This window comes from Mixophyes fleayi, chromosome 8 (genome assembly GCF_038048845.1).
Source record: "Mixophyes fleayi isolate aMixFle1 chromosome 8, aMixFle1.hap1, whole genome shotgun sequence".
NCBI classification, from domain to species: domain Eukaryota; kingdom Metazoa; phylum Chordata; class Amphibia; order Anura; family Limnodynastidae; genus Mixophyes; species Mixophyes fleayi.
The window spans coordinates 46324130-46351086 of record NC_134409.1 but is presented as its reverse complement, the minus strand read 5'-3'; the positions used below and the strand labels follow the sequence as shown (position 1 = coordinate 46351086).

Sequence of the window (26957 nt, the reverse complement as noted above, 5' to 3'; positions counted from 1 at the left end):
TGTGTGTATATGTGTATATATATATATATATATATATATATATATATATATATATATATATATATATATATATATATGTATAGATAACACTGCTCCTCACACACAAACGAATTTGGTAAAATGTTTGCAAATGACTCTTTTGTGGACTATTCCTTCTCACTAGATTTTCCTCATTTCTTTCTTCTTATTTTGTTTGGTCTATTTAGTTTTTTTGTGTGGCAGTTACCTAGTTTATAATGACCTTTGCTATTCCAAATTGACTTGATTTTTCTATTTTATTTGCACTTAGTGTAAAATTAATAGGAACATACTAATTAATTTAAGCAACAAAGTGTAACTGTGATGCCACCTAAAAGGCAAATGTCTGCTGTGGGAGTAACTGTACAGCAAGAAGCGGCAAAAGGACGGAGAACGCAAAACGTGATCATCATCGCCATGCAAATCTAACTTCAAGGCAAATTGCCCATCACAGAAAAAACCATCGAAGAGTAAACGGGACACACGTAATATCACGTCAGCGCCTACAAAGTCAGCGAAAAAGATGCCACGCCATTCTTGATGTTGGCAACTTTGTTAAAACAAATATTAATACTAATAACTGTGGTCCCATGAACAGTATTTGTAAATTTTGCCACGTTGAGCAGCCATCTGACAAACTGTTCAATCAATGCTGCCACAAGGGTAAAGTGAAATTGGGTGCAATAAGGTCTTCCGCTGTTATTGAGCACTTAATGAAAGGACAGCATGACCATTCCGAAAATTCTTTGACAATATTTGTGAAATAGGAATATGTGGGTTTTTTTTTTTTTGGGGGGGGGGGGGGGGGGGGGCGGGTTGAGCCTGTAGTTGATCCCACATCCGTGTGATAAACAATGCGCATAATTTAACGGTTACCAAAACGGTCCAACATGATCTTACTTTTATTTTTTCCCTTCATTTTGACAGGCTGTTAACTAGTATATAAATACATACACAGTTCATCCACAGCATTAAAACTGTCAAGTGAAGTTAATAACATTGATTATCTTGTTACAATAGCACCTGTCAAGGGTTGGGATATATTAGGCAGCAAGTGAACAGTCAGTTCTTGAATTTGATGTGTTGGAAACAGGAAAAATGGGCAAGCATAAGGATTTGAGAGACTTTGATAGGGGACAAATTGTGATAGCTAGACGACTGGGTCAGAGCTTCTCCAAAACAGTGGTCTTGTGGGGTTTTCTCAGTATACAGTGGTTAGCACCTAACAAAAGTGGTCCAACAACCATTTAACTGGCGACGAGGTGATGGGCAACCAAAGCTCATTGATGCGCGTGGGGAGTGAAGGCTAGCCCGTCTAGTCCAATCACACAGAAGTGCTACTGTAACACAAATTGCTGAAAAAGTTAATGCTGGCTATAACAGAAAGATGTCACAACACACAGTGCATCGCAGCTTGCTGCGAATGGGGCTGTGTAGCCGCAGATCAGTCAACATGCTCATGCTGACCCCTGTCTACTGCCGAAAGCGCCTACATTGGGCATGTGAGCTTCAGAACTGGACCATGATGCAATGGAAGAAGGTGGCCTGGTCTGATGTATGACGTTTTCTTTTACACCATGTGGACGTCATTGTTTCCCTGGGGAAAAGATGGCACCAGGATGCACTATGGGAAAAAGGAAAGAAGAAAGCCAGTGGAGGCAGTGTTATGCTCTGGGCAATGACCTTTAATTATATATTATTATATATAAATAGGTGTGTGTTCATATTGGAATTTATTATATTTCACATCACGTGGAAACATAAAGCGCAAGGGTACTAAAGAACCTTTTATCTGATTGAATTGCTGCATAAATGTTTAATTTTTATTAATTAAAGTATGTATATTTGCTAATGATTAGCTTTATTGGCTTCGAGAGGCAACTATTTTTATCTCAAAGTTAGATGAGCGCTAGAGGATTAAAGATTTCTATAGTGCCATTGGTCTTCTTTGTGTTTTCTACAGATAGCTGATCCCCACCCACCTCCCTTCTTGCAAAACCCATATTAACCTTACGGCTCCTATGAGCTTCTTTTGTCTACTTTGGTTTACGATTAGCTTCTCCTGGCTCCTCTTCACTGGCACCTTCACAACATCATTAGTTCCCATATGCACTTAGGTGCAGGTAGTTGGTCACCTCTCAACATTGTAGCTAAATTGAATGGTCAGGTGGGGCCCCCCGGAAATTCCCGTTCCCCATTGGGCCTGTCCTACTTTTCTTGTATATGAATCCACCAATTCACACAGTGCATTTCTGAATAGCAAATCAGATTAACAGTCACCATCTGGTTAGTTATAGGAGCATGCCCCCCCCCCCCCCCTCTAACATAGCAACTTGCTGCAGATCAGTGATGAGAGTTTGATGGACATTTTTGATGGACATTTTTGGTTAAGTATAAACACCCCAGCTATTTCAGGCACATTTTTAACCTCAGTAAGACACAAGCTTTGACATTTATTAACATAAAGGACTGGTTTAAATTGATCTTTAACACCCCCATTAAGTTTAATCTTTCAACTAAGCTTATTGTGTTATATAAAAAATGAGGCAAAACTTTACGTACATAAAATACCTAGTATCTATATCATTCTTACCATGTTTAAACATAAGTAGAAATTCTATACGAATACAATACAGTTTTGGTTACCATGTTCTTCCTAGAAACCCTAATATTTTAAACACAAATGTATATTTGACTATACAACTCTTGCAGTAAAGGCTGAATTTGTGTACAATTCTGTAATCTCTGTTTTTATTACATCAAAGTACCTCATTTCCCATTTCCTAATTAAACATTGTGCACGTTTCTAATTAAATGAAAATCTGGGCAAAAAAGTGGGAGAAAACTCAAAGTGATAATGCAACTTCCTGTCCATCACAGGAAATAAAGCAGTGGAGATAATTCCTGACATGTTGTACTCATTTATCATGCTTTCTGTACTACTGCTTTCGAAGAAAAATAACTTGTATGGAACATTTGCTCTAGCAGCACGCACAGATGTTAATTAACTGTAAACAACAAGGAAAAATTCTGAGAAAACATATATGATGCATGTTGCAGGACAGACACAGGAAGGTTAAGAAACAAGAGTCCTCAGACAAAACACTTTCCATATTTTGTGCATGAAATTATTGTCTCTCCTTTACTTGCCATTATAATAATTCCAAACACTATGTTTGTTTTCATTAAAGGACCATTAAAGATCTTCACTAAAATATAGTTTTTGGATGGAGTTCAAAGAATTATTCTAAAAAAAGAAATTATATTTACCGTAGATGCACCATTTGTCGGATTCGCCTGGATCTCTGATATCTTTAATCTTATGACTCTGGTCTCTATACCCTGTTTCAGTCCGATCCAGCAGATGTTGATGCTTTGCTTGGTGATAACACTGGCAGAGGTGGTTTCACTGACGAAATGCACAGGACTTATGAGCTATGTCCTGCTGCATGAAGACTGACTATAGCAAAATATTGTTTCCACATTAAATAGATAAAAAGTAGATTGCATTTTAGGTCAAATTATCCCTTGCTAGCTAAGACAGTAATGGAAAATTATAATTTTTACTTTTTGATATCTTTAAACCCTCACATGAGAGCTGAGAGCTGTAATACAGTTAAGTATTTAACTTACTATTTAAAGAAAAAATAAATAAACCTCCTATGTGGGATAGCTGCTTTAAACTTTGATTGCAATTGTCAGAGTTTACTCTTCAAAAAACTTTTTCTGGAAGTAAATCATGCCCCAATCAAAACATTTCGGAAAACTTCAGAAACAAAAAAATCACAAGAGGCTGGGGAAAGTTACAGAACTATTGTTAGAAATTTGTTTTCCGTGAATCTATGTTTAGTGTGTGTGCAAATGAGGAAAAATAAAAACCACCCATCCAAGTGTGGGCAAAGAGCAAGATGTCCAAGACTCCTCGGAAGAAGTAGGATCCTTCTTACAATCAGAAGGAACTAGCAGATACACCGTTGTATAAATAATACTTTTAATAATAATATATATTAAATCATGTAAATCACTCATATAATACATGTACATAGTTACTCACCAATGACTCAGATAACTACATTTGTGAATAGCTATTTATTTATACACTAATCTGTTAAAATTTCCAACCAAAATTCACTTGTAGCTAAAGTTCAGCCTGACGCACTAGAATTGATTGTGGTACATAGATATTCAAGACAGTAAGCCAACTATTTGTTATTCTAGTCTTCTATAATGGACTGTTGAGATAATGATTTTCCCAGACCAATCTACTAAGAGGCTCTCTATCTACTTGTTAATCGTTGCTTTTTGCTACCTTTCCATTTTTTCCATTCAGCTTCCAACTACTATAGTGAAGGGTGTGCAACACATTTTTTTTACCCCACAGTGTGCACTATGGACACAGAACTTGTTCCCTACCATGATGTAGGCCAGTTTGCACACTGAGTAGGTGGATGTAATACTTACCAAATTTCCTGCTTGAATCTATACATATTCTAGTATTTAACCTTAAACCCTGTTTTTCTCCTTTGTGTAGATGGACTTTCCTCCTTCCAGAGCTTTCTGAAGATGGAATTCAGTGAGGAGAACATTGAGTTCTGGATGGCTTGTGAGGATTACAGAAAGATCAAGTCTCCTACCAAGCTTGCAGTGAAGGCTAAGAAAATCTTTGAGGAATTCATCCAAACCGAGGCTCCCAGAGAGGTAATTGCAAAAACAGAGGTGATAAACTGTTACTGGTAGATCCATGAAATGAAAACAACAGTAAAGATGCTCAACACATAATTGAATATTCATTTAATACAGACAAACAAGATGCCACCAGCACCAGGCTATGTCTGGCTGTGCTTGTCCCTGTCACAATGTAACAGGAAGACCAAATGGCTTGGGTTCCCAGTTATAATGAGAAGTCAGTCCCAGTCCGGTCAGTACAGGGCAGACATCCCTAGGAAAATCAGTCCTGCACAATTCAGGGCAACCAGCCCCAAGCCGAATAGCACTAAGGGTCCTCTTAGGACAGTGCATGCCAGAATAACAGTCTCATCAAAAATAGATTAAGTACTATTGCAAAACTTCAAGTCTCAGGAAGCCCTGGAAGTCATTCACTGCTATTAAATGCTGGAGCTTGTAGAACTACAAGCACAAGCATGCCCGGGCAGCCAGGGTCTGCTAGAACATAGTTCCACAAATGTTCCAAGGTGACCATAAATAACACCCACACACACACACACACACACACACATACACCAACTAGAGTTTTGACTGTAGAGCGACTGAGAAAAGGGTGGGTCGTGGCAATGTAACGGAGGAAAAGTGTGGTCCAAGTATTTTCATGACCTGGGGTATGTGTTATAGCAATGTGCTCAGTAGCCAAATTTCACAAATATTATCCCAGAGTACATTGAGTTTGCTAGGGTATATGAATTATCAATGGATTTTACTTTAGAATACAAAAATGCTCGGTATTTGTTTTATACAGAAGAGTAGAACTCCAGCATGTGAGTAGGAACAGTATTCGGCTGCTCTTTCTCCAGCTAGAAATATCTGCTTTATTTTTTACACAGTTACATGCAGATACACACTTGTACCCATGTGCATGCACAAACAATAGCCAGGACATGTACACAAACATAGAGTGCCGAATGCAATTCTTTACTTTACAATTTCCTATCAGGCAAAGACCGGATCATATTTGATAGTGACTACATGTATTGGATGTTTCTTGATCTGTAATAGGTCCATGTATGTGTGTATGTATGTATGTATGTAATATATATATATATATATATATATATATATATGGCCTTGTCATGTTTCTGAGCTTCAGTTTTTTGCTACAAATCATTTGCAGTGCTATTTCATTCATGCTGTTTGAGTCTTTACAATGGTTTCCTTGAGACATTAGTCGAACTCTTACCTGCGTCACATTATTTTACACTGTCAGTAGAAATCCATAAAATTGCTCCTAAGGCTGTTCATCTTTACATCTTCAAGGACTCTTAAGGCACAAATGATACATTTGCGTAAACTCTTATCCTCTTATTAAAGCTTTGCTTTCACATGAGCGGGGGTAGTAGGCACAAGACGTGTATTTGTGTTGGTAGTGTTTATTTACTGTCAATGTAACAAAGTAATATTACCAAGGCACAAAATAAACTTCAAAGAGATTTAAAAGAATTCTTACCAAATAGTTGTTTTTGGCTTTGAATCATATTTTCAAGGTATATATATAACCTGCAAAAAACAAACTGTGTACTTGTAAGTGATACATACTGTTACATGTTAATGGATTATTGAGTCAAATAAAGCCTCATAACAATATATTGGAAACATTTCTTAAATGTTATTTTTGCTATCTAAATCTGGGACAACAGAAACCTAATTAATATGGAAAGAACTCTTAAAGAAAATTTAACATACCAAATATAGATTAGTAAAGCAGAAAAAGGTACAGAGTATGTGTTGTGAAAAGGGTACAGAGTATGTGTTGTGAAAAGGGTACAGAGTATGTGTTGTGAAAAGGGTACAGAGTATGTGTTGTGAAAAGGGTACAGAGTATGTGTTCTTTAAAATAATATTAGGAAATTGTGCATGTTTGTTCATTCAATGCAAGTTAGAGCTCAAATTCAGATGAGAGTGGAGTACCATTGTAAATGAAAGTAGAAAAATATTCTGTTTAATATATTAATAAACGTACAGTAGTACGTTACTGAACTCAGACACAATGTATCTAGAACCAATCAGGAGACAGACCTATGCAAGGAATTAAACAATTGTATTAAATCAGTACAGGGGACAAATTGAATCACAGTTTAACCATACACATAGCAAAGGTTAATGTCTTGGCTGGTATATAACTGCCTGCCTCCACTCTGTGACAATCATGTTGCAGTAACACAGTGATACCCTCAGACATGACAATCAGTTACTCGCCCATGCACTCTCCAATTTAGGCCCCATGCCCTGGCTGGCAGTGGGATCAATGCAAGAGGCGGGCTAGTGATGGAATTGGTGTAAGATTGGTGCTGATGACTGGCATACAAGAGCCGAGAGGACAATGGGTTCCATGCACGGGAGGCTGGGGGGGGGGCAGGGTGATCAGTATAATGTGGCTTGTGGTGTGATTAGTACAATGTGGCTGGTAATGGTGACTATAAATCACATATATCACTGGACTAATACAATATGTTCATTCTAAGACTGCACATACTACTAATCAACACACATTATATTATGACCAACACTGCCTACAGCAATACCCATATGTGCACCACAAAAACCATATATTACACTGTGCTTCTCACTCTCTATTCAAGACATCCTAAACTCAAATTACACTGAGATTCATTCTAAGGAGTTAAAATTCAGTGAGGGCCATAATAGTGCTATAAAGGAGCCCACCTATTGTACTTAATAAAATCCTGATGATAACAGCGCTTAATAGTCATCAAATATAATTAACTGTTAAAAACAACTGTGTCTGTGGATAAGATAAGAAAACATGTATTTATGTACTAAAAGAATAGACCATAAGCAAAATCTTACAAAAAACCCCCAAACAAACAATAAATATAATTATCATGCTTGTGATCAGTATAGAAGTCTGTCTCTTTAATGATCAACAACAGGATATATACAGATAATGTATGAAACAATCGCTCCAGTTACCAGTGAATGCTAAACACTGGCTGTGTTTCTCCATGATCAAATTAAGAACAAATCATTCCAAGAAGGATCAAATATGTATCATAATGGATGTCAAAATCTAAAAGTTGTGGAGAAGTAAATGCAGGTTTAGCAGATATACTTGCATAGACATCCTGTAGCTTCAGTTTTTTTCCCCAATAGCTTGTGCAGGCAGTGATGTTATTCAGCGTCCTGTTAACACAGTTTTCATGTATTGAAGAAATATCCTGTCTTTGTAGTTTTCATCAGTGTGACTGATTCTTGATGGTGTCTTTCAATATTCAAATAAAGCACTACCAGCAATTATATACTGTACTTTGGTACGCTATAATATTAAATAAAACCACCAGAAAACCATATCATGAGAAACAGGCACAGTGAAAAACAATGTAAGTATCACACATCTCACCAGTTTCGCCCCGTGTGGTTCACTGTGTGCTTTGGTTTTCCCTTGGTTACTGCTGTTCAGCCTGGCGTTCCTCTATCATCGAACGCCATCTTGCCTGGTGGTCCGTACATGCGTTTCCCTGGGAACCTTCAAAACTTCTGCTCCGCAGTGATTGGATCATCTGCAGCCAGTTCCCTTTATAAGGGCCCTCCTCCCTTTAATGGGTGTTAGATCATCAGGTCTCTCTACCTGATAAGAAGCATTTCCTCTGACTCCTGTTGTTCCTGGCATCGTGGATGGTGCAGCTTGTTGCTACTCAGAATTCCAGTGCTTCTTGGCAACTACCTGTACAACTCACCACTTCTCAACATTACCTGTGCAGCTCACAATACCTGTGCTGCTTACTGCTTCTGGAGAGCATCCAAGGCTATATTCCTTTGAGGGAATCCCTGGTGAACGTCTCTCCACTGTTAGACTCCGCACCTCTTTGGGGGTAAGCTGTCACTCTAGCAGCAATCAGGACCATTCCCATAATCCGACTTTCGTGACAATAAGGAAGTGCAATGCTAATGATGTGATTTAGAGCAGTTTAAAAGAATGGGTTCTCCATTTAAAGAACCACTAAACCCAAACCACAAGTACCTTACATAAATAATCTATCATGACTATTCACACACACACAATATATCAGTGGTAATCGATATCCCGATGCTCGGGATACAGACACCAAGTATAACTACAAAAAAAAACCACAAACAGATTAATAACGATATAATTAAAATGTACCCTTAGCTGTACAGCAACGGGGGAGATTACTGAATGTAGTGGTATGCGACCGCTGCTATATCCAAAGCTGCTGGATGCCGCTGCCTGATTTGACGTCACTGAAGACGCCAACATCTATTTAAACAGATATGTTAAGCTTAGCGGTTAGGGTTGGGGTACGTTGGGATCTTATGTGATGTCAAAATCAGCCACCGCCATCCAGCATCTTCGGATTTAGCAGTGTTCGCATAACACTACAATTGGTAATCTTCCCCGTCGCTGTACAGGTAAGGGTACATTCTAATTATATCGTTATTAATCTGTTCGTCTTTTTTTGTAGATATACTGGATGTTGGCATCCACAGCAATGGATTACCATACCCCACTATATTTATATATGTGTATGTGTGTGTGTGTGTGTGTGTGTGTGTGTGTATATATGTGTGTGTATATATATATATATATATATATATATATATATATATATATATATTGTGGTAAGAGCCCGCTACTGCAGAAGCACACGCGAACAACTTCTTCCTTTTTATGTAGTTTTATTGTCAGGATGGTAAATGTTTTGACACCGTACAGATTTCACATCAACACTTGGAGACCCTAAACGCTAGCTTTACATAGACCAGCTCTCTCTCAGCACCAGCCAGCTTACCCAGCATTGGTCTCAGTGCACAAATGATACAAACAAGCTTTTATACCTGATACTCCCCCCCCCAGCCTTAGCTTGATGGACAGGTGACACACCCACCTTCTCTTTAAAAGGAAACGCCCCATCACTGGCTCTGTTTGCACTAAACAGACACACCCTGTCTGTTTGCTGAGAGGAAGGATTTCTCTATCATGTAAGTTAACTAAACTTAAACTATTGTTTATTACACATAGGTCTTTACATTCAATCTAGGTGCATTGCTGCACAAATGTTTTACTTTACTTCCCTGCTTTCTCTGCACATTGCCAGCTAAATGCCTCCTTTTGTTACAATATATATATGTATATATATATATATATATATATATATATATAGTGGTTAGCACTTCTGCCTCACAGCATTGGGTTCATGAGTTTGCTTCCCAACCATGGCCTTATCTGTGTGGAGTTTGTATGTTCTCTCTGTGTTTGCGTGGGTTTCCTCCAGGTGCTCCAGTTTCCTCCCACACTCCAAAAACATACTGGTAGGTTAATAGGCTGCTATCAAAATTTACCTTAATCTCTCTCTCTCTCTCTCTCTGTATGTTAGGGGATTTAGACTGTAAGCTCCAATGGGACAAGGACTAATGTGAATGAGTTCTCTGTACAGTGCTGCGGAATTAGTGGCGCTATATAAATAACTGATGATGATGATTTCTGCAACTCATACAACTGGCAATATGAGTTTCATAACACTTTTTCAAGCCAGAAGTTTTCCTCTCTTATAGTTTTCTCCATGCAGCCAAACTCTTCCGGGGACACATAATCAGCCCCAACATGTTTTTTGCAGAGAGCAATAGATTTTTCAACTTCACCCCCCCCTCCAAAATCCAGTGCAGGTTTTTCCAAAACTGCTGGGACTGAACTTCAGACACACCTGCTTGCAAACTTTTTTTTGCCACACTCTATTCTTTTTCTTGCCTATCTTTAGCTGTAGCAAAGACAATTTGTACTAGCAGCAATTACTCTTTGTTCCATTGCAGACTGTAAACAACGATCTTGATCTTTACATACATCCAGCACTTTACATAGACAATTAGCAAAACAAACAAGTGCTTTAGCACTCCACACAGGCAAATAGCAAACTTCTGTGCACAGAGTTTTTCCCAGACCACACCCAACTCACAACTCAGTGAGTGATCAGGTGTGCCACTACAACAACCAGCAATTTTACAGTTATATTGCTCCTTTCTCTGTCTCTCCACATATAAAATATTTGTTTTGTTTTTTGACAGATTTTCAATAGTTTGGCGCGTGATAGTGAAATTTAATAAGTTTCACTCACCACCATTGCATCTGGCTGGTTGGGCAGACAGCTGTGCTTGGACTAACCTTACTTATCCCACAATAACACCACTTGTGACACGGGCACCCCTCTGGTGATGCACACACGAACAACGTATTGCTGTATAAACAGTACTTTTATTCTTCCATCACAATAAAGCGGCATACACTTCTGTCAGAATGACATCAGGCATATTAACACTGACAAGGTACAGTCCTTCTATCTAGACACTGGTCACTATTTAGAATTGCTTGCACTACACATATGCACAACTCAGGTTTAATACACAACCCCCCTCCCTTTAGTCAAATTGCTTGTGTGTATTCAGCATAGGATTTTCACTGTGCAAGGACTTAACACTGTATGCAGCCTTCTCCTGCAGACTGTCAGCTGAACACATAACTCCTCTCTAAGCAGCGTGTGGCAAACCACTCCCTTTGACACACACACACACACATATATTTGTGTAGGTTCCCCTTGTGCTGCCAAAACAGCTCTGACCTCTGAAAGTGTCCTGTGATGTCTGGCACCAAGACATTTGCAGCAGATCCGTTAACTCCTGTTGTAAGGCAGGGCCTTCATGCCAACACCTTGATCTCTGTCTTGTCCCTCAAACTATTCCTGTACATTTTTTTAGTTCACATCTGCTGGTCATGTCCCACAATAACCCCCTACTGGTACAAACTCTTGAAGAGCATATTTAAGGCCCTTGTGGAAAGGGACCCATGGGTGTTTCTTTTATGTTATATCCCCATGACACTAATACATTTTCTAAAAAACTAGCCTCACATATCTTGGTCATGGCTAAGAGTTTATTAGCTAAAAACTGGAAGAATCCATACCCCTCAACTTTTTATGTACTCTAAAAGCAAATAAGCAAATCTGGCACATAGCAGCCATGGAAGAAATTACTTATTAAATACATGATAGGGGCAATGTATTTAACCAAGTACGGGCCCCCTGCCTCTTTGCAGAAAACAAGCTTGGCTGCCTCTTCTTCTGCCCCTTTAGTTTACTCCCCAAGCACCAAGAAGCTTACCCTCTCCTAGGCCTGCAAAGGGCCTAGGAGAGGCAATTCGGGATGTCATTTCATATTAAATCATCTATTTTATTAGTGTGCATTAAAAATATTATTTTGATTTCATATAATGTTGCGAAATAAAAGCACAAAGTGAAACTATAGTGATTAACTGTGTATAGTGATTAAAATGCAGAACCAGTTGCACTAGTTTAGTAATCTCACAAATCTCCTCATATATAAACACCTTCATTTGTGGTATAGGGATTTTTCTGTCGATATTACTGATCTCAAATAATATTTGGACTAATTTCTTATATTATTAGTCAAAAATTAGAGATAATCCTTATTACAACATTTTCATCCAAGTCTCCACCCTTAATAGGTGTATCAATTAGCGATAATATATATGGCCAAAGAGTAGTTTATAATTTCTCAGGCCAATTAATACGTTAGTTATAATATTCCATGAATTGGTTATATACAGATAGATAGTTATTAGATTGAAATGAAGATTATAATCCCAATCCAACTCTGTGGTTAGGGATAGTAGTATATTACCCTCTTACTAATAATAGTTATCTGTAATCCTAGATCATTCACAGTTAGTATCACTTTGTAAATTTGCTGAGACACTTTTCATGTCTGATGCCTACTCATTGAGCTCAATGTGAACAGCCTAGACTCCTCTCCTTCTTACCAGCCCCGACATTATAGCATTAGCATTTAAATATTATGCATAATACACCAAATTAACTCTATCATTAAATTAATAGAATTTACCTTTAATAAATTAGCCTCCTTTCCCCAACCAGCCACAAAAATAAATTAATAGCCATCACATTTAACCAATGGGCCCTGACATCGATCTAATAGCATTCACAGTTAATAAATAGACCTATTTCCATCAATGAGCCCCAGCATTAAATTATCAGCCCACATTTAATAGAGATCCCACATTTCATCAATAAGCCCTAACATATGTTAATAGTCCCAGCAGCACCACATTATGTTAATTAGCCTCACATCTAATAAAGAGTCACCTCATACCATTAATAACCCTCACCAAATATTAATTCACTCCAAAGCCCCTCATAAAACCACCCCAACTCACTTACCTGCACTTGACTTACTTCTGTCTGCCTACCACTCGGTGTTGTTACCAACCCCATGTGTGTAAAGGAAGAGGTGGACAGAAGAGACTAGATTGAAGGGGATAGAAAGGAGGAGGAGAGGGGAGAGAAGCAGAGGGGAAAGGAGGTGATGGATGCTTATTTTGCCCTAAATATGACAGCGTCCTGGCACAGTTGAAGCTGCATTGCTTTGATTTTTCTACATCCTTTCCTGGTATGTGGGAGATTGCATTATGAAACATTGAGGCCAGGAGACAGGTTCAAATGCAGGAGACCTTCTGAAACAAATGTGAGACTTGACAGCCCTGAAAACCCTGACATTTCCATATTCACTATCCACTATTCATACAACATTTTTTTTTAACACCCTCTAAATTACAATTATGTGTCACTGCTGACAGACAAGCTTAACTAGAGTTGGATACATTTTCCCCCTGAGCATACATAGGAAAATACACAAGCAAGCTAAAGCAAATTTGCATCTATCTAAACTGTCTGTTTTACATATTTCTAACACTTCACTAATAGAACATATTAATATAAATATTATTTATATACATTCCATATTTGAATACATGGGTCTTGTGGACCACCTCCGCTGCAAGTCTGCTTTACCCTGGGGTTAGATGAAGCTTCGCCCAGGGGACTGATTCTTCAGCCCTCCCCATAAATATATACAAATCCCCTGGTTTGAGTCAGAGGGGCAGCACTATAGGACAGAGCATATAAGTTAAACAAGGTATTAAAACTCTGCTCTTGGCTACCGATGAATGCCCTTTGACAAGTGCATAGTACTGGTCTTTGATGTTTTTGGTATGGGTGCAGGCCACCATCGTCTATTTACTTTTACTTTTATAAATGTCTAACTATTCATTCATACCACTGTCCATCCAACTTCAGCCTGTTGTAGTTTCACTGTCTATGATGAATGCTCTGTAACATTCAAAATGTAGTGTGCATAGTCTTTGAAGTTTTGAAGTATGGTTGCAGGCCACCTTCATCTACAATCATCCACATTTATTTATATAGTGGCAAGGTTATGAAATCTCTGCTCTTGGATACCAATCAATGCTTTGCCCATCGAGAAGTGTATAGTATGGGTGCAGGTCACCTTCATCTATCATCATCAACTTTTTTTATAGCTACATCAAATTATGTAGCTCTTTACAATTGGGTATCTACTTGTCTAAATATCTACTGATGCTTCTGTCCATCTAATGACATCAGATTGATACTGCCTTTTCACTCTCCATGATGCATGCTGTCTAACGTTTCCAATTTAGTGTGTGTGTAGAGTTTCAACAATTTTATCTCTTGTACCTTGCACTAAATTCATCATCATCATCGTCAGCTATTTATGTAGCGCCATTAATTCAGCAGCGCTGTACAGAGAACTCGCTCACATCAGTCCCTGCCCCACTAAAGCTTACAGTCCAAGTGACCTAATACACACACACACACACACAGACAGACTAGGGTCAATTTGATAGCAACCAATTAACCTATTAGTATGTTTTTGGATTGTGGGAGGAAACTGTAGCGCCAGAGGAAACCTGGGAAGAGCATACAAACTCCACAAAGATAAGGTAAGGCCATGGTCAGGAATCAAACTCCTGACATCAGTGCTGTGAGGCAAAAGTGCTAACCACTAAGCCACTACGCTGGTTAATATATCTAACAGGGTTGCTTCACTTGGTGTCATGGCAGATGACATTTTTATTGCTGCCACTGAAATGTTCTATTTACGGTAGCTGAATGTCGAAAATGCCCAGAAAAACCCTCACATGCAAACAACCTTTTTGAAATATAGATGTCACTGAACGACCCTTTCAAAATTGCCAATTATTGACAAATAGAAAAAAGTTTAGAATATATGGCATTTTTTTAGGGTGTGCAGATGCGTTGATACTCACAAGCAAACACCCAGTTGTTTTTTTTAATGAATTCAAATGTCACTGCCCCAAATAAGATTACTTTCACTAGAAAAGCTTAAAATGTTAAAAGAAATACATTTATTTGTTTTATTGGATATTCTATAGTCATATAGCAAAAGCACACTGTTTTTCTCCACTAACCATGCTACTTATTTCAGAATGATATCTAACTCACTCTATATACTAGAACTATTATATATGCATTAATAACAACCAGTAGCCACTAGACGTTTTGCCTCATTTTGCAATCCAAAATTGACGCGCAAAACCAAGTCATGACTCGTTTCCACTTGGAACCCCAAAACTCGGATCTGTTGGATTTCTCAGAATTCAAACAGCTCAACTCTAGTATATGCTTGTATTTGTCAGCTCTATAAGTATCCCTTTAATTCAAAGTAATTTGCATATTAATCATATTGGCCTTTAGAAAGTTTGCACTCTGTTAGTATCTCAACTCTAAGAAAGGTGTCTCCATAGGTCAGAAGACATGTTTTTGACTTCCTGCTCTCCTGTCATGTGCAGACATAACTATGGAAATATAGTTGCACTGAGCCTGCCAAACAGCTGGATTAATTCTTGTCTCAAGTCAGTGCAAATCACTTGAGTCAAAATGATTAAAACCAGAAGAAATATGGCAACGTCAGTGGATACTTGTTTTGTTACTTATCAAACAATTCATTTTTCATGTGCTTATTCATCATCAGCATTGCAATGACACAACCCAATGTATCGCACGTCAAGTCTGTAAAGAGCAAATATAATACATACTACGCTATTATTTTACTACTTCAGCTCCGTAACCAACAGTATATTTTGTTTTTGTTTTTTTGCTTTATGCCGCATGACTGCTTGCAGTCATTAAACTGGTATTTCATTTTTACATAACTTTATTGGCATGTACATGGCCCTTTGCCACTTCGAACTACATATTAACTTCTTTATGTGCTTGTTAGCCTATTCAGGTGGCTGTTGCTTGTTAAATGCCTTGGGTATAGCACAAAGCTGATCTTTACAGAATTGTTTATGGTATTCATGATGATACTGCACACACACATTTGTTAAGAAAAAGACTTTAGAAACTACTATTGTCATCTGTTTGCTTAATGAACAGTCTGAGAGGAGTACAGGAGACTTAAGGAAGGAGGTAAAAGTATGTAGCATACAGTGCACAACACACCCATACATGCAATGCCAAAACTGTGGCAGGCACTATGCGCCTGTGCAGCAAAAATGCAGATAATAAACGCTGTAACACAATAGCAACTAGCATGCCACGGGAAACACTGAGGGAAAGGCTGTCACATAGAGTCAATAACGTGGAGACCATGTTCGCATCAGTGTGTAGATCTGGTCGCTGAAAAGGAAGAAATCATTACTAGTGTCTTTGTCAAACACAATGGAAACATACTGAAAATAAAAATTTACACTGGTGCCAAGTGCAACGATATGTCAACGACTCTCCTGCAGAGAATAAACCCACAGGCACTAATTGACCAGATATATTCAGTAAACCTTGTGGCGTATAGAGATCAAATAATTAAACCTATGGGCATGGCCACACTAGATTTCACATTTGCCCCATTACAGTTTCACATTGCTGATCATGACGTCAGACCACTTCACGGACTGCCTGATAGTATTAAACTGGCCTTGATACGCCTGGAAACCGAAGTCCATATGGTACAGTAAGAAACTCCAGAACTCAAGGAATTCAAAGACCTATTCAACTGTGAGACTATTGGTAAACTCCCATGTTTAAACTCCTTACATGCGACTGGATGAATCAATCGTCCCCACAGACTGTGCACTCCGACTCATTCCCGTTGCCATGAAGGGCAAAGGGCTTGCTGAGCTAGGCCGCATGACAAGGCTCTGTATAATTACACTAATAGAGGAAGCAACACAGTGAGTCGCAGCCAAGGTAGCACAGTGAGAAACGAGGGGTCAGTCAGACTATGCATAGACCATGCTCACCTAAACAATTAAAGCGCTGCTGAGGCCTCAACACAGATTGAGAATGGTTAAACAAGTTATTGCTGACGTGCCTGAGGCAAAAATCATCATAAGTAGTAAAGAACATGGTAGATCAAGTGGTAAAACTGTAATACAGAAATGATAGAATACAATATATACAAACATAATGCAATGCAAACATGAAAACATGGCATAAATGCATAACTTAACATAATATCTTCCCATCGATGCTGTGCTAAGGGGAGAAATATACTGCTTCTCTGACTTAGCATGTAAGATCTAAAATGGTGACCTTTAGTCATTACCCAAAAATGCATTGAGAACTAGCTATGGAGGCCTAAGTTGCTCAGTTAAGCTGACACTAGACTGACCACTAGGTGGAGTTTACACATTGCTAATGCATATGTAAAACAACAATGCTGAAGGTATAACAATAATGTTTTAAGACCAACAACATAACACGGTCACTGAAAATCCTCAAAACACGTTTAGTTTGTATTTTAGGCATTCCCACAGGTATTATACTGTATAAGCTTATAAATAAATTTGATGTACAGATGCAGATATGTGGTACTGTGCAGTTAGTCTATTAAAATTGGGGATACTTTTAGGGACAAACTGTCTGCAATGATAAATCCTGCAAATCCTAAGAAACCATGCAACATTACATGTAAATTAGGGCTTACACTTATGGGTGGTTTATGCTCTGTGCTGCCTTTACTGTAAGATGAAAACAGACTGAAGTTCTGGAAAACAGGGATCTGTAGGTCATTATGTTAAACACAGTTAGAATATTCACAAAGTTTTAGGAAACATTGGACATATGAAAAATATTGTGTTTATAGTCGTGTCGATGAGATTATGGACGTGTGACATCTGTCACACTCTACAATATGTACAATGAAGTCTTGAACATTCCCTACTACATCTCATTGACAGAGTTGACAAGATGGAGCTCAGATGGAGCTCCTGACCCAACGTTTTCCCAGATGAAAAGTACTTGGTGACCTAGGAAGAGGCTGTAGACAAGGTCTAGGGTGGGCCGTGAGACAAGGCTTAAAATCTGTAGTTTATTTAGAGAATGACTTAAATCTTTACCCCTATGATCTTGAGAAAGAGACAAATAAATAAATTTGTTCTCATCTTCTTCTACAAATGCCCAACATATGGGAGACATAGGCCAGCAATATATTATATGATGAATGATATATTATATATGAACATACTACACAGTTTCCTCTCATTATTTTTTGGGGTTGAATTGATATTCGTGCCTTCAAGAACAGAACAGAAGACAGCAAGGTTCTCCACTTCTATATGTATTTTATGGACCATGAGTCTTGGCAAAAAGAATAGGCTGATTACCTTATATTTTACACCATATGTTTGCTATCAGGATACAACTAGTTAATTTTTATGTATATGTAAGATGGTATATATTGACTAATTATTTTGTGCAAGGGACAGCGCCATTGTCTGTATTTTTTCTTTTTATATAACTATCCGTGAGATTGATTAAATAAACGTGAGATTGATTAGCTCCTAGAAGTGGTTATGGAATGTTCTTGTAGTATAAGCGGCTGAATACTTGCACAGCAAGGAACCGTTGGAATGTAACAATTAGCACAGGTGAAAATAATGATGATTGACTTGGTGGTCTCCAATTAGTTTGATAGTAGTTTTCAGACATGTGTCACAAAGTTGTAGTTGAAAGAAGCAAAAAACTGCACAAACTCACAAATAAAGGTAGCTGGGCAAAGAGACAGACGTCTTTATAAGCAGGAAATATATAGATAATGATGGTATACAGCAGTGTCAATATCCTTGAACGTTGTAGAAAACATTCTACTGCTAAAACAGTGTGGTTTTACAATATAAACAGCTGCAAATCTAGTAGTGATAATGTTTTTCAGCAGCTAAAAGCCCACACATAATATAAGCTGCTGTGGTGCAGTGCCTTCAATGAATGGTGATGCAGACATAAATTAATGCAACTCCACTTTGAAACCACTGGGGGCCAACTGACCCATCTTGGGTATGTTCTGTTTCAGCCTTCTTCAGTTATGTTTTACTAGTTAGTAAATAAAAAAACAGGTGTCTTTTTCATGGTATGTTGGTGCTCAAGGACCTGGTAAAAAGCATGGTCAAACATCCCTTGATCATGTCTGGAAAGAGATTATTGCTTCAGTGGTAATTTCTTCCTGAGTCATTTTAAATCAAATGATGTTCAGTTCTCTCTGATTAATGGCATTGTAAACAGTTTTGCCGTTGATTATACCTTACCGCTTGTCTTAAACTGCTCCAGTATAGCTACTGTCTGTATTAATACTGTTCTGGCCAGAACAACTGAGCGCAACAAAAAGTGACGTGGTAAATAAAATACTTTACTCGTACTATTGATGCTGCCTATTTTGCACACACACACACCAGACACCTTAACAAACCCAACAAGTGAATTTCCCTTAGTGCTGCTGAGTTTATACAATCTTGTAATATAATTTTAATGATTACTTACAGTTTATTGATATTCAATAAAATGTAGAGTTTATTGATATAATCTCACACAGCTTTGATATTGTATAAACAAGATTGATTTAGGTAATAACAAATCCCATAGATTAATGATCCTTTCATCTCAAGTATAAGCATCAATAACACAATGTTAATCTTTTCTAAATGTTTCCTAAAGAAAACATTAAATAACACTCCACTAATGTTTAGTTATTGCTGAAATTTGTGCTGTTTGGCAGCAAAGAATGCTGGTCATGTCAAGTCAATCCATGTAAGGGTAAATTCTAATTATAACACTGTACAAACTGGCGTATTTCCTATGTTGTGTTTCTCAACTCTAAAGGAGACTTCAACAACTTGACAATTTTGCTGTTAAAGTTAACTATTTAAATGGTTTCCTGGAATAGCATAGGTGCTGGATGCCTTACAAAGAGCTTCCTGTTCTTGTTGATGGGATCATCTAAATCCATATCATAAATTCATTAAAATAGTTATAGAAACCTATTTCCATTCATTCTATCTAGGTGTCACAATCATTCTGGAACACTAAAGATTCAGAGGTATAGATTTCCAGGTCTAAAAATTGTACTGTTCTAAATGTCGGTTCCTTTACATTGGTTGACCTGAGGACAGTGCACCCAGAATATACAATTGTTTCACAGGCTCACCTACAGGAGATGCCTTGACGTTGGCAGGTGAGCTTATCCCCATATAGTTATTCTTATATTTATGTATATGCTGTGACATTGTGATTTATAAAGAAGTGGAAGTTTCTCCATCAATTTATAGGCTATAGCAGGTGCTTGAAAGGGTGGGGTTATCCTGAAAGGAACAAACACACAGAGAGATCCCCAAGCACACTGCTATAGCCAGCAACAGATCTGCCATTTCTACTGTAGATAAAAATGCAAAAGTCTTAGTTGCACACATTTGCAAATGTATGTTAAAGCCACCCGCCACTCCACGGCGCTTTTGCTAATAGGGTGGTCCTACTCTAAACAATGAGTCCCATATATTTGGGCCATACATATGTGTTTTTAAATTGAGAGCTAACTTACCAAAGAGGTGCCCCAGAAGCCTCCAAATAACAATCCAATGTCAGCACTCCCCCTCAGCTACTGACACCAACATGCCTCTCAGACAAATAAAGAAGTGGAAGTTGCTCAATCAATTTATAGGCTATAGTAGGTGCTTGAAAGGGTGGGGTTATCCTGAAAGGAACAAACACACAGAGAGATCCCCCAGCACACTGCTATAGCCAGTGATTTATATATTGTTTGTTTTAGAGCGCAAGACAATCTTTTATTTTATTTTCACATGCACAGTGGTCTTAATTGTCCTGGCTGCACTTTTCAAATGATTTTATTCACTTGTACACGTTTCATTAATTTAAAGAAGCGCACCTTGGTTTCACTGTGGACAGTTCATGCCTGGGGATCTTCTGTGAAATTGTTGAATAGAGATGAGGAAACAGATCAAGTAGTTTTGATATAGTGCTTCACGGCATAATGCAAAATATATATTTTGAATAGATTTATCCCTTGGAATATTGGAAAATCACACAATCACTATAATCTCAGGGAAACAAACCCCTTTGTGAACATCTGCAAATGGACTAGTGTTGTCTTTGTCGGTAATAGCCAATTTTCACATGAAATATGCAGAATTACCATTGCCCCAGGGCTTAAGATGCTAACTAGTAGGACAGAGAGGGAACAAGGCAAGCAAACAGAAACAGAACGGAGTAAATCTTATAGTCACATTATGTAGCATGGAACAGGAATACTGATTTATAAAGAAAACAACATAAAGAGATCATCATCAGTTATTGACATTTACTTATAAGGCCCCACAGATTATGTAGCAAGCAAGGGTACATCAATTAAAAACAAATGCATACAGCATTTACACATGCATGCACTAATGTTGGCATCAAACAAATACAGCAATACACATAGCTAACATAGTAAATAATAAAATACATACTATAGTGTGGTAGCCCTCAATATGTCCCGTTGTAAAATTGCAGTGGTACATAAAGAGGCACCAGCTCTGTAATTTACTAAGCCTGGGCAGCTCTGGGTGCCGCTGCATTGAATCCTAAACAAAGATTTTTTTGTCTGTTCACCAGCAGTCCAACACTGACGGCGAAAGGAGACAGAATTATGCGCATGTGCATATTGCGTTTTCGTGCAAAGCCGGAGAGATGCTTCATTTAGATCCCATTGCAAGTGGCCTCAGAATGGCCTTAATTTGCTGCTAAAGGCTTTGCTTTTCGCAGCTTAATGAATTACCTAGTGCTGATGTCCCCATATAGGTCTGTGGGGACAGGTGTAATTGCCGCTAATTATATGAATGTCGTGGAAAATTATGATTTCTAAGAAATCTCATGGTTGTACATGAGCAGCACGGTGTTTAGTGGTTAGCAAGTCTGCCTCACAACACTGAGGTTGGCTGTATGGAATTTGTATGTTCTCCCTGTGTATGTGTGGGCTTCCTCCGTGTGCTCCGGTGTTACGAAACAAGTTTGATAACACCTTAATCAGCCTGTCCCTCATTTCTCACAAAATATGGATTATAGCATGTACTTTTTATAGCCCTTTCTTTTGTTCCCCAGCTAAACAGAGTACAACTGCAGTGTCTAATTACATGTGGATAAGAAGACATTGTAACTCATTGTAAATATGTATATTGTTTATTGTATATTGTTGATATTGCAGTGAAGCTGTTATTCATTGTTCTTAAATTAGCTAGGTGGGTTATGGCTATCAGATTTCAGGATAGAGGTGAGGTGGCTGTAGTTACATTCCTTCTCCCCCCTCCTTTCTCTACAGGAAGCCTGGAACAGCTGGGGACCCTGTGACATCAGAAAGTAGTGTAAGGGGTTATTTTCAGGAGGGGTTAACTGTTATCTGATATTTGGAGGTGGGGAAGGCCAATTAGAATGTGTCAGGCAGTCCTGTGGAGGACAATAGGTACTGTCTGGGAAACCGCAGGTGAGCCACTGTAGAATAACAGCTCACCTCCACTCCCCCTCCAACCCCCTAGTCCAGCCCAGCACTCACCAATGTTTAAGAAGGAGAGACCCAGGGGTTTGCCCAAAGATGGGAAAACACTATGAAAATTTGACCCTAGTAATAAGGAGCCACTCGGGGGAAGGGGGGGGGATGGTCATTCTGTGATTTGATTCCTGTAAGATGCAAGATCTGGGGCCTGATTCATTTAGGTACTTAATCTAAGAAGTTTCTTATTTCAGTCTCCTGGACAAAACCATGTTACAATGCAAGGGGTGAAAATTAGTTTTCTGCTTTGCAAATAAGTTAATTACTGACTGTTTTTTTTCATGTAGCACACAAATACTTGAAAGCTTATTTGTACACTGAAATTTAAAGTTGATATTTGTGTGCTACATGAAAAACAGTCAGTATTTAACTTATGTGCAAAACAGAAAACTAATTTTCACCCCTTGCATTGTAACATGGTTTTGTCCAGGAGACTGAACTAAGAAACTTCTTAATTTAAGTACCTTAATGAATCAGGCCCCTGGTGTTGAGTTGCCATTCACTACCAGTGAAATAGATTGGCAGATCTATGGGTCGTCAAGTCAGGACAGCCAGGTAACTGTAACTCCTTTAGCTAGTGGCGTAAGGGACAGATAATGTGGCGAACTTGCCAGGCATTTCTTTACTGTGTGTAAATTATATTCTAGTGATTGTTTTTATTACAATAATTGTATTTTTTTTACTTTCTAACTGCATTTGCCTGAGTGACTATGAGAATCCTAGAAGGTACTTGGTTGGCTTCTCTGGTATAGTAAGGCACCCCTGGGTAGCCAGCCAGCATGAAGTGGATAGCATTGGGCCTGATAAACTCAGTATCTTCACATCCGGTTTCCTCCCACACTCTAAAAACATACTAGTAGGTTAATTGGTTGTTATCAAATTGACCCTATTCTCTGTCCGTGCGTGTGTGTATGTGTGTGTGTGTGTGTGTGTGTGTGTGTGTGTGTGTGTATGTTAGGGAATTTAGAATGTAAGCTCCAATGGGGCAGGGACTGATGTCAGTGTGTTCTCTGTAGAGCACAGCGGAAATAGTGGCGCCATATAAATAGCTGCTGCTTCTGATGATGATTGGTTACAGTTCTCACTAGGATTTAAAGTCCTCCTACTAATCAGAGGCCCATACACTGTGAAAATAAATATTTTCAATAACATGCAGGCTTTGCATAAATTCCATAAATGTTTCAATAAATGTTAATTTTATAGCACACAGAATAAAAATCAAATTGCAGAATAAACTATGTGATATTCAGTAGTATTAGAAATCTTTGGGGATTGATTGCTTAGTAAATGACAGATTCACTGGGTTCCCCACCTAAATCATTGTATGAAGAATGTGTCCATGAGCTCAGTCGTTTAAAAAATTATTGGGCTGTGTTCAAGCTTTTTGTGTGGCCCTCCCCACCCCCCGGGAAATATGACGCATAGTACCAGAGTCTTTCTGTAGGAGTGGCGCCATAGCACTGCCTGGTCTGAGTCCCTTTAATGCCCAGAAGAGAGCACCAGAAAAATGGTGTTTGCTGCCACTGCTCTGGGCACAGTTTGGACAGAGTAGGGCCCCCTTGACTCACGGGCCTGTGTGCACCACACATCCTGCACCTAGTATAGATACGCCCCTGTCTGAGGCCAGAAATAGAGGTATTGGAGAGGAAGAAGTACTCCCATATTTTCCTAGTATCTCCGCTTCTGACCACACTCCTCATACCTTGATGTAGACGCAGGTATTTAGTATTTGCATCATTCATCACTGTGAGAAGTTCCAGTACCTTGATGAAAGGGTTTGGAGTGAGAATAAAAATGTGTTTAAAAGGAATGTAAAGGTTATGTGTGGAGGAATGCAGTATAGCTAAACAATGTTACCCTTTTAGCTTAAGAACGTATACATATGTTATTTCCAGAAGAACAACACAAGTACTTACAACATAAGCAAATGCGACTAAAGATAAATTGATACAATAACTATTTTTATAGCAGAGTTTAGCATAAAACAGAGGGTAGAAGTATCTCCTGTCTGGATATGTTGCCCTGGTAGATGAACCGTTTCACAGCTTGAATGCTGCACGTAGTGAACATTGAGGACTTTGCTTCCCATGATGAATTCCTCAAGCAAGACACAGATGTTTTATCCCAGTGGAGCAGGTCCTGCCACATACTGCGGATGTGCAGTGTCCCAGGGGGAGTCACTGTGACCCTGACTGTGTTCAGACACTTGTGTAAATATTTACTGCTGCGGCCTGTGACATGCGGGACTATGAAAAGTGGCGTGATGAGTCTAGTTGAAACCCTGCCAGATGGGCAGCTGGCAACAGACTATCTCTAATAATACATTATCTTCTTGAAAATGACTACTGATTTGGATGATCAGAGCTGAGAAAGCCTAATATTTACACACTGTGATATCACACTAAATGTATTATATACAAAATGAGACAGTTAATAAAAGACACTTCTTTCCAGTAACACTAAACCTAAAATTCTCAATATGTAATTACATCTGGAAACGTTCGAAGCTGTATATATAAAAAATTTTTAGTATGTATATTGTATTGACGGTTCTAAACAATACAAAAAATATATTGACAAAAGAGCAATAAATAATAACCTGGTGGTGTTTGAAAAGCCAGTGACATCAGGAAGATGACCTTGAAGGGAATGCAGCCCATAGAACAAGTGTTCTCCTACAGTCCAATGTTCCCCATTGAAATGATGTAGCAGTGAGGACCCGTTCTGTGCACTCTAAGAATGATATCTAACCAGTGAATAAAGTCAGCTAGGTTATTCTCCACATAAATGATCTTCATGGCCATAGGGTTCATTATATGCTGTTTTATAATGTAGACCTAGTCATAATGTGAAAGTTTAGGACCATATACAGTATGTTATATATAATGTAACATTATGGGGTAAATGTATCATACCCCGGTTTTGTCAACTCCCGCGAGTTCGGCGTATTTGCAGCTTAAATTTTAAAGCGGCGCTGCCTTGTAAAGGAGCTTTAAATTTAAGCTGCGAAGACGCCGAACTCGCGGGAGTTGACAAAACCGGGGTATGATACATTTACCCCTATGTGTTTGTTTTACTAAAAAAAAAATTTTTTTTTATTTGCAAACTAAGTATGTTCTATATGTGGATTTTATTGCTAGTATATACACATCAGTAGCGGATCCAGGGGGGGGGGGGGCGATCGGGGCGATCGCCCCCCCTAGCAGGGGCTTGCTGCCGGCGGCTGCACAATATGTGCAGGTCCGCTCGGCAGTGACAGTGTGCTGCCCGGCTGCTCTGATTGTGTTTAAAACACAATCAGAGCAGCCGGGCAGCACATTGTCACTGCCGAGCGGACCTGCACATATTGTGCAGCCGCCGGCAGCCTTGAAGTCAAAAAGGGGGCGGGGCCTAAATCGCCCCCCTAAATCGCCCTGGGTAGGATACTTTTCTAGATCCGCCCCTGTTACACATGCATACTGTTCAAACGTTTTGCCTGTTCCATCACTTCGAGTAGGTAACCCAACAAGCCAATGACACCATCCGTAGACCTGGAATATTGCATCTACAGTGTTAAGTACCTGTTTTGGTGACTAAAGTGGGGTACCTGTTTCCTCATACATATTTAGCCTGTTTCAGCAGAATAATCAGACTCTCGAGCAATGAGGCATACAGTTATCTGTGTGAAAATTATGGATTCCTCAAGTTGATCCCAGATTGCCTGGGAGCCTTGTTGATGGCGATGGCAAAACACAGGTTGATGTTGAACTGCAGGAGCTTAAACTCAAAGATGTAGTCACTGGTCATGAGTGGCATGCGTGGTATGAATGCACATTTCCACTTGACACAACCTTGCAGTATGATGGTGTCACAAAGTAGGATCTGGAGGTAGCAGATGACCTGCTTGCTAACCAAGGTTTGCACTGGCAGAACAGAAAACAGAGATGCAGAGTCTTGTATTCACCAAGGACACCTGCAAGGGATTTTTGGCTCAGATATGTGGCCTTCAGATCTGCTCCTTGGGGATAACCAAAGAAAGCCTATTACTGAATAGGTCTGAATCACCAGTGAGCACAGCAAGGTACCAAATCTGCAAAAAAGTAGCGTAGTCTGACAGGCTGAGTTATGGATATCTGGTAAGCTACACACTAAGAAGCGCTGGAGGATAGACGGTAGGAGCGAGGTAGTGGCCTACTACTCTGATTAAGTCCATGTTCAGCTCTCCACAAATTAGATCGGACTAGAGAGCCATGCACCTGCTGCTATCCAGCAGAGTTGGGAGCAATGCAGAAAGAGGAGTGGAATGGCAGACACCAGGTCTAATATGTGACAGGACACCCCTCTTTAGGGTGGACATCGAACACCTTTAGAAAGGGTTTGTTAGGATATTTTTCGTGGAAAAGTTTAAGAAGGGAACATAAGCATTAGATTCCTTGAGTCAAGCATGTTCTTCAGGACTATAACCCTTTAATCAATGAGGAATTATAAAATGCCTTTGGATATTTACG

The 26957-nt window shown here is 38.9% G+C and overlaps 1 protein-coding gene across 1 annotated transcript in view; it reads left to right on the top strand.

Annotated features, from left to right (window-relative positions):
• The window catches only part of RGS5 (regulator of G protein signaling 5), a 110320-nt gene that overhangs the window by 71548 nt on the left and 11815 nt on the right, over nucleotides 1-26957 (top strand). Inside the window, exon 4 of the mRNA XM_075182506.1 lies at nucleotides 4550-4716. Coding sequence (XP_075038607.1) covers nucleotides 4550-4716 — 167 coding nt within the window. The remainder of the gene's footprint in view (nucleotides 1-4549; nucleotides 4717-26957) is intronic.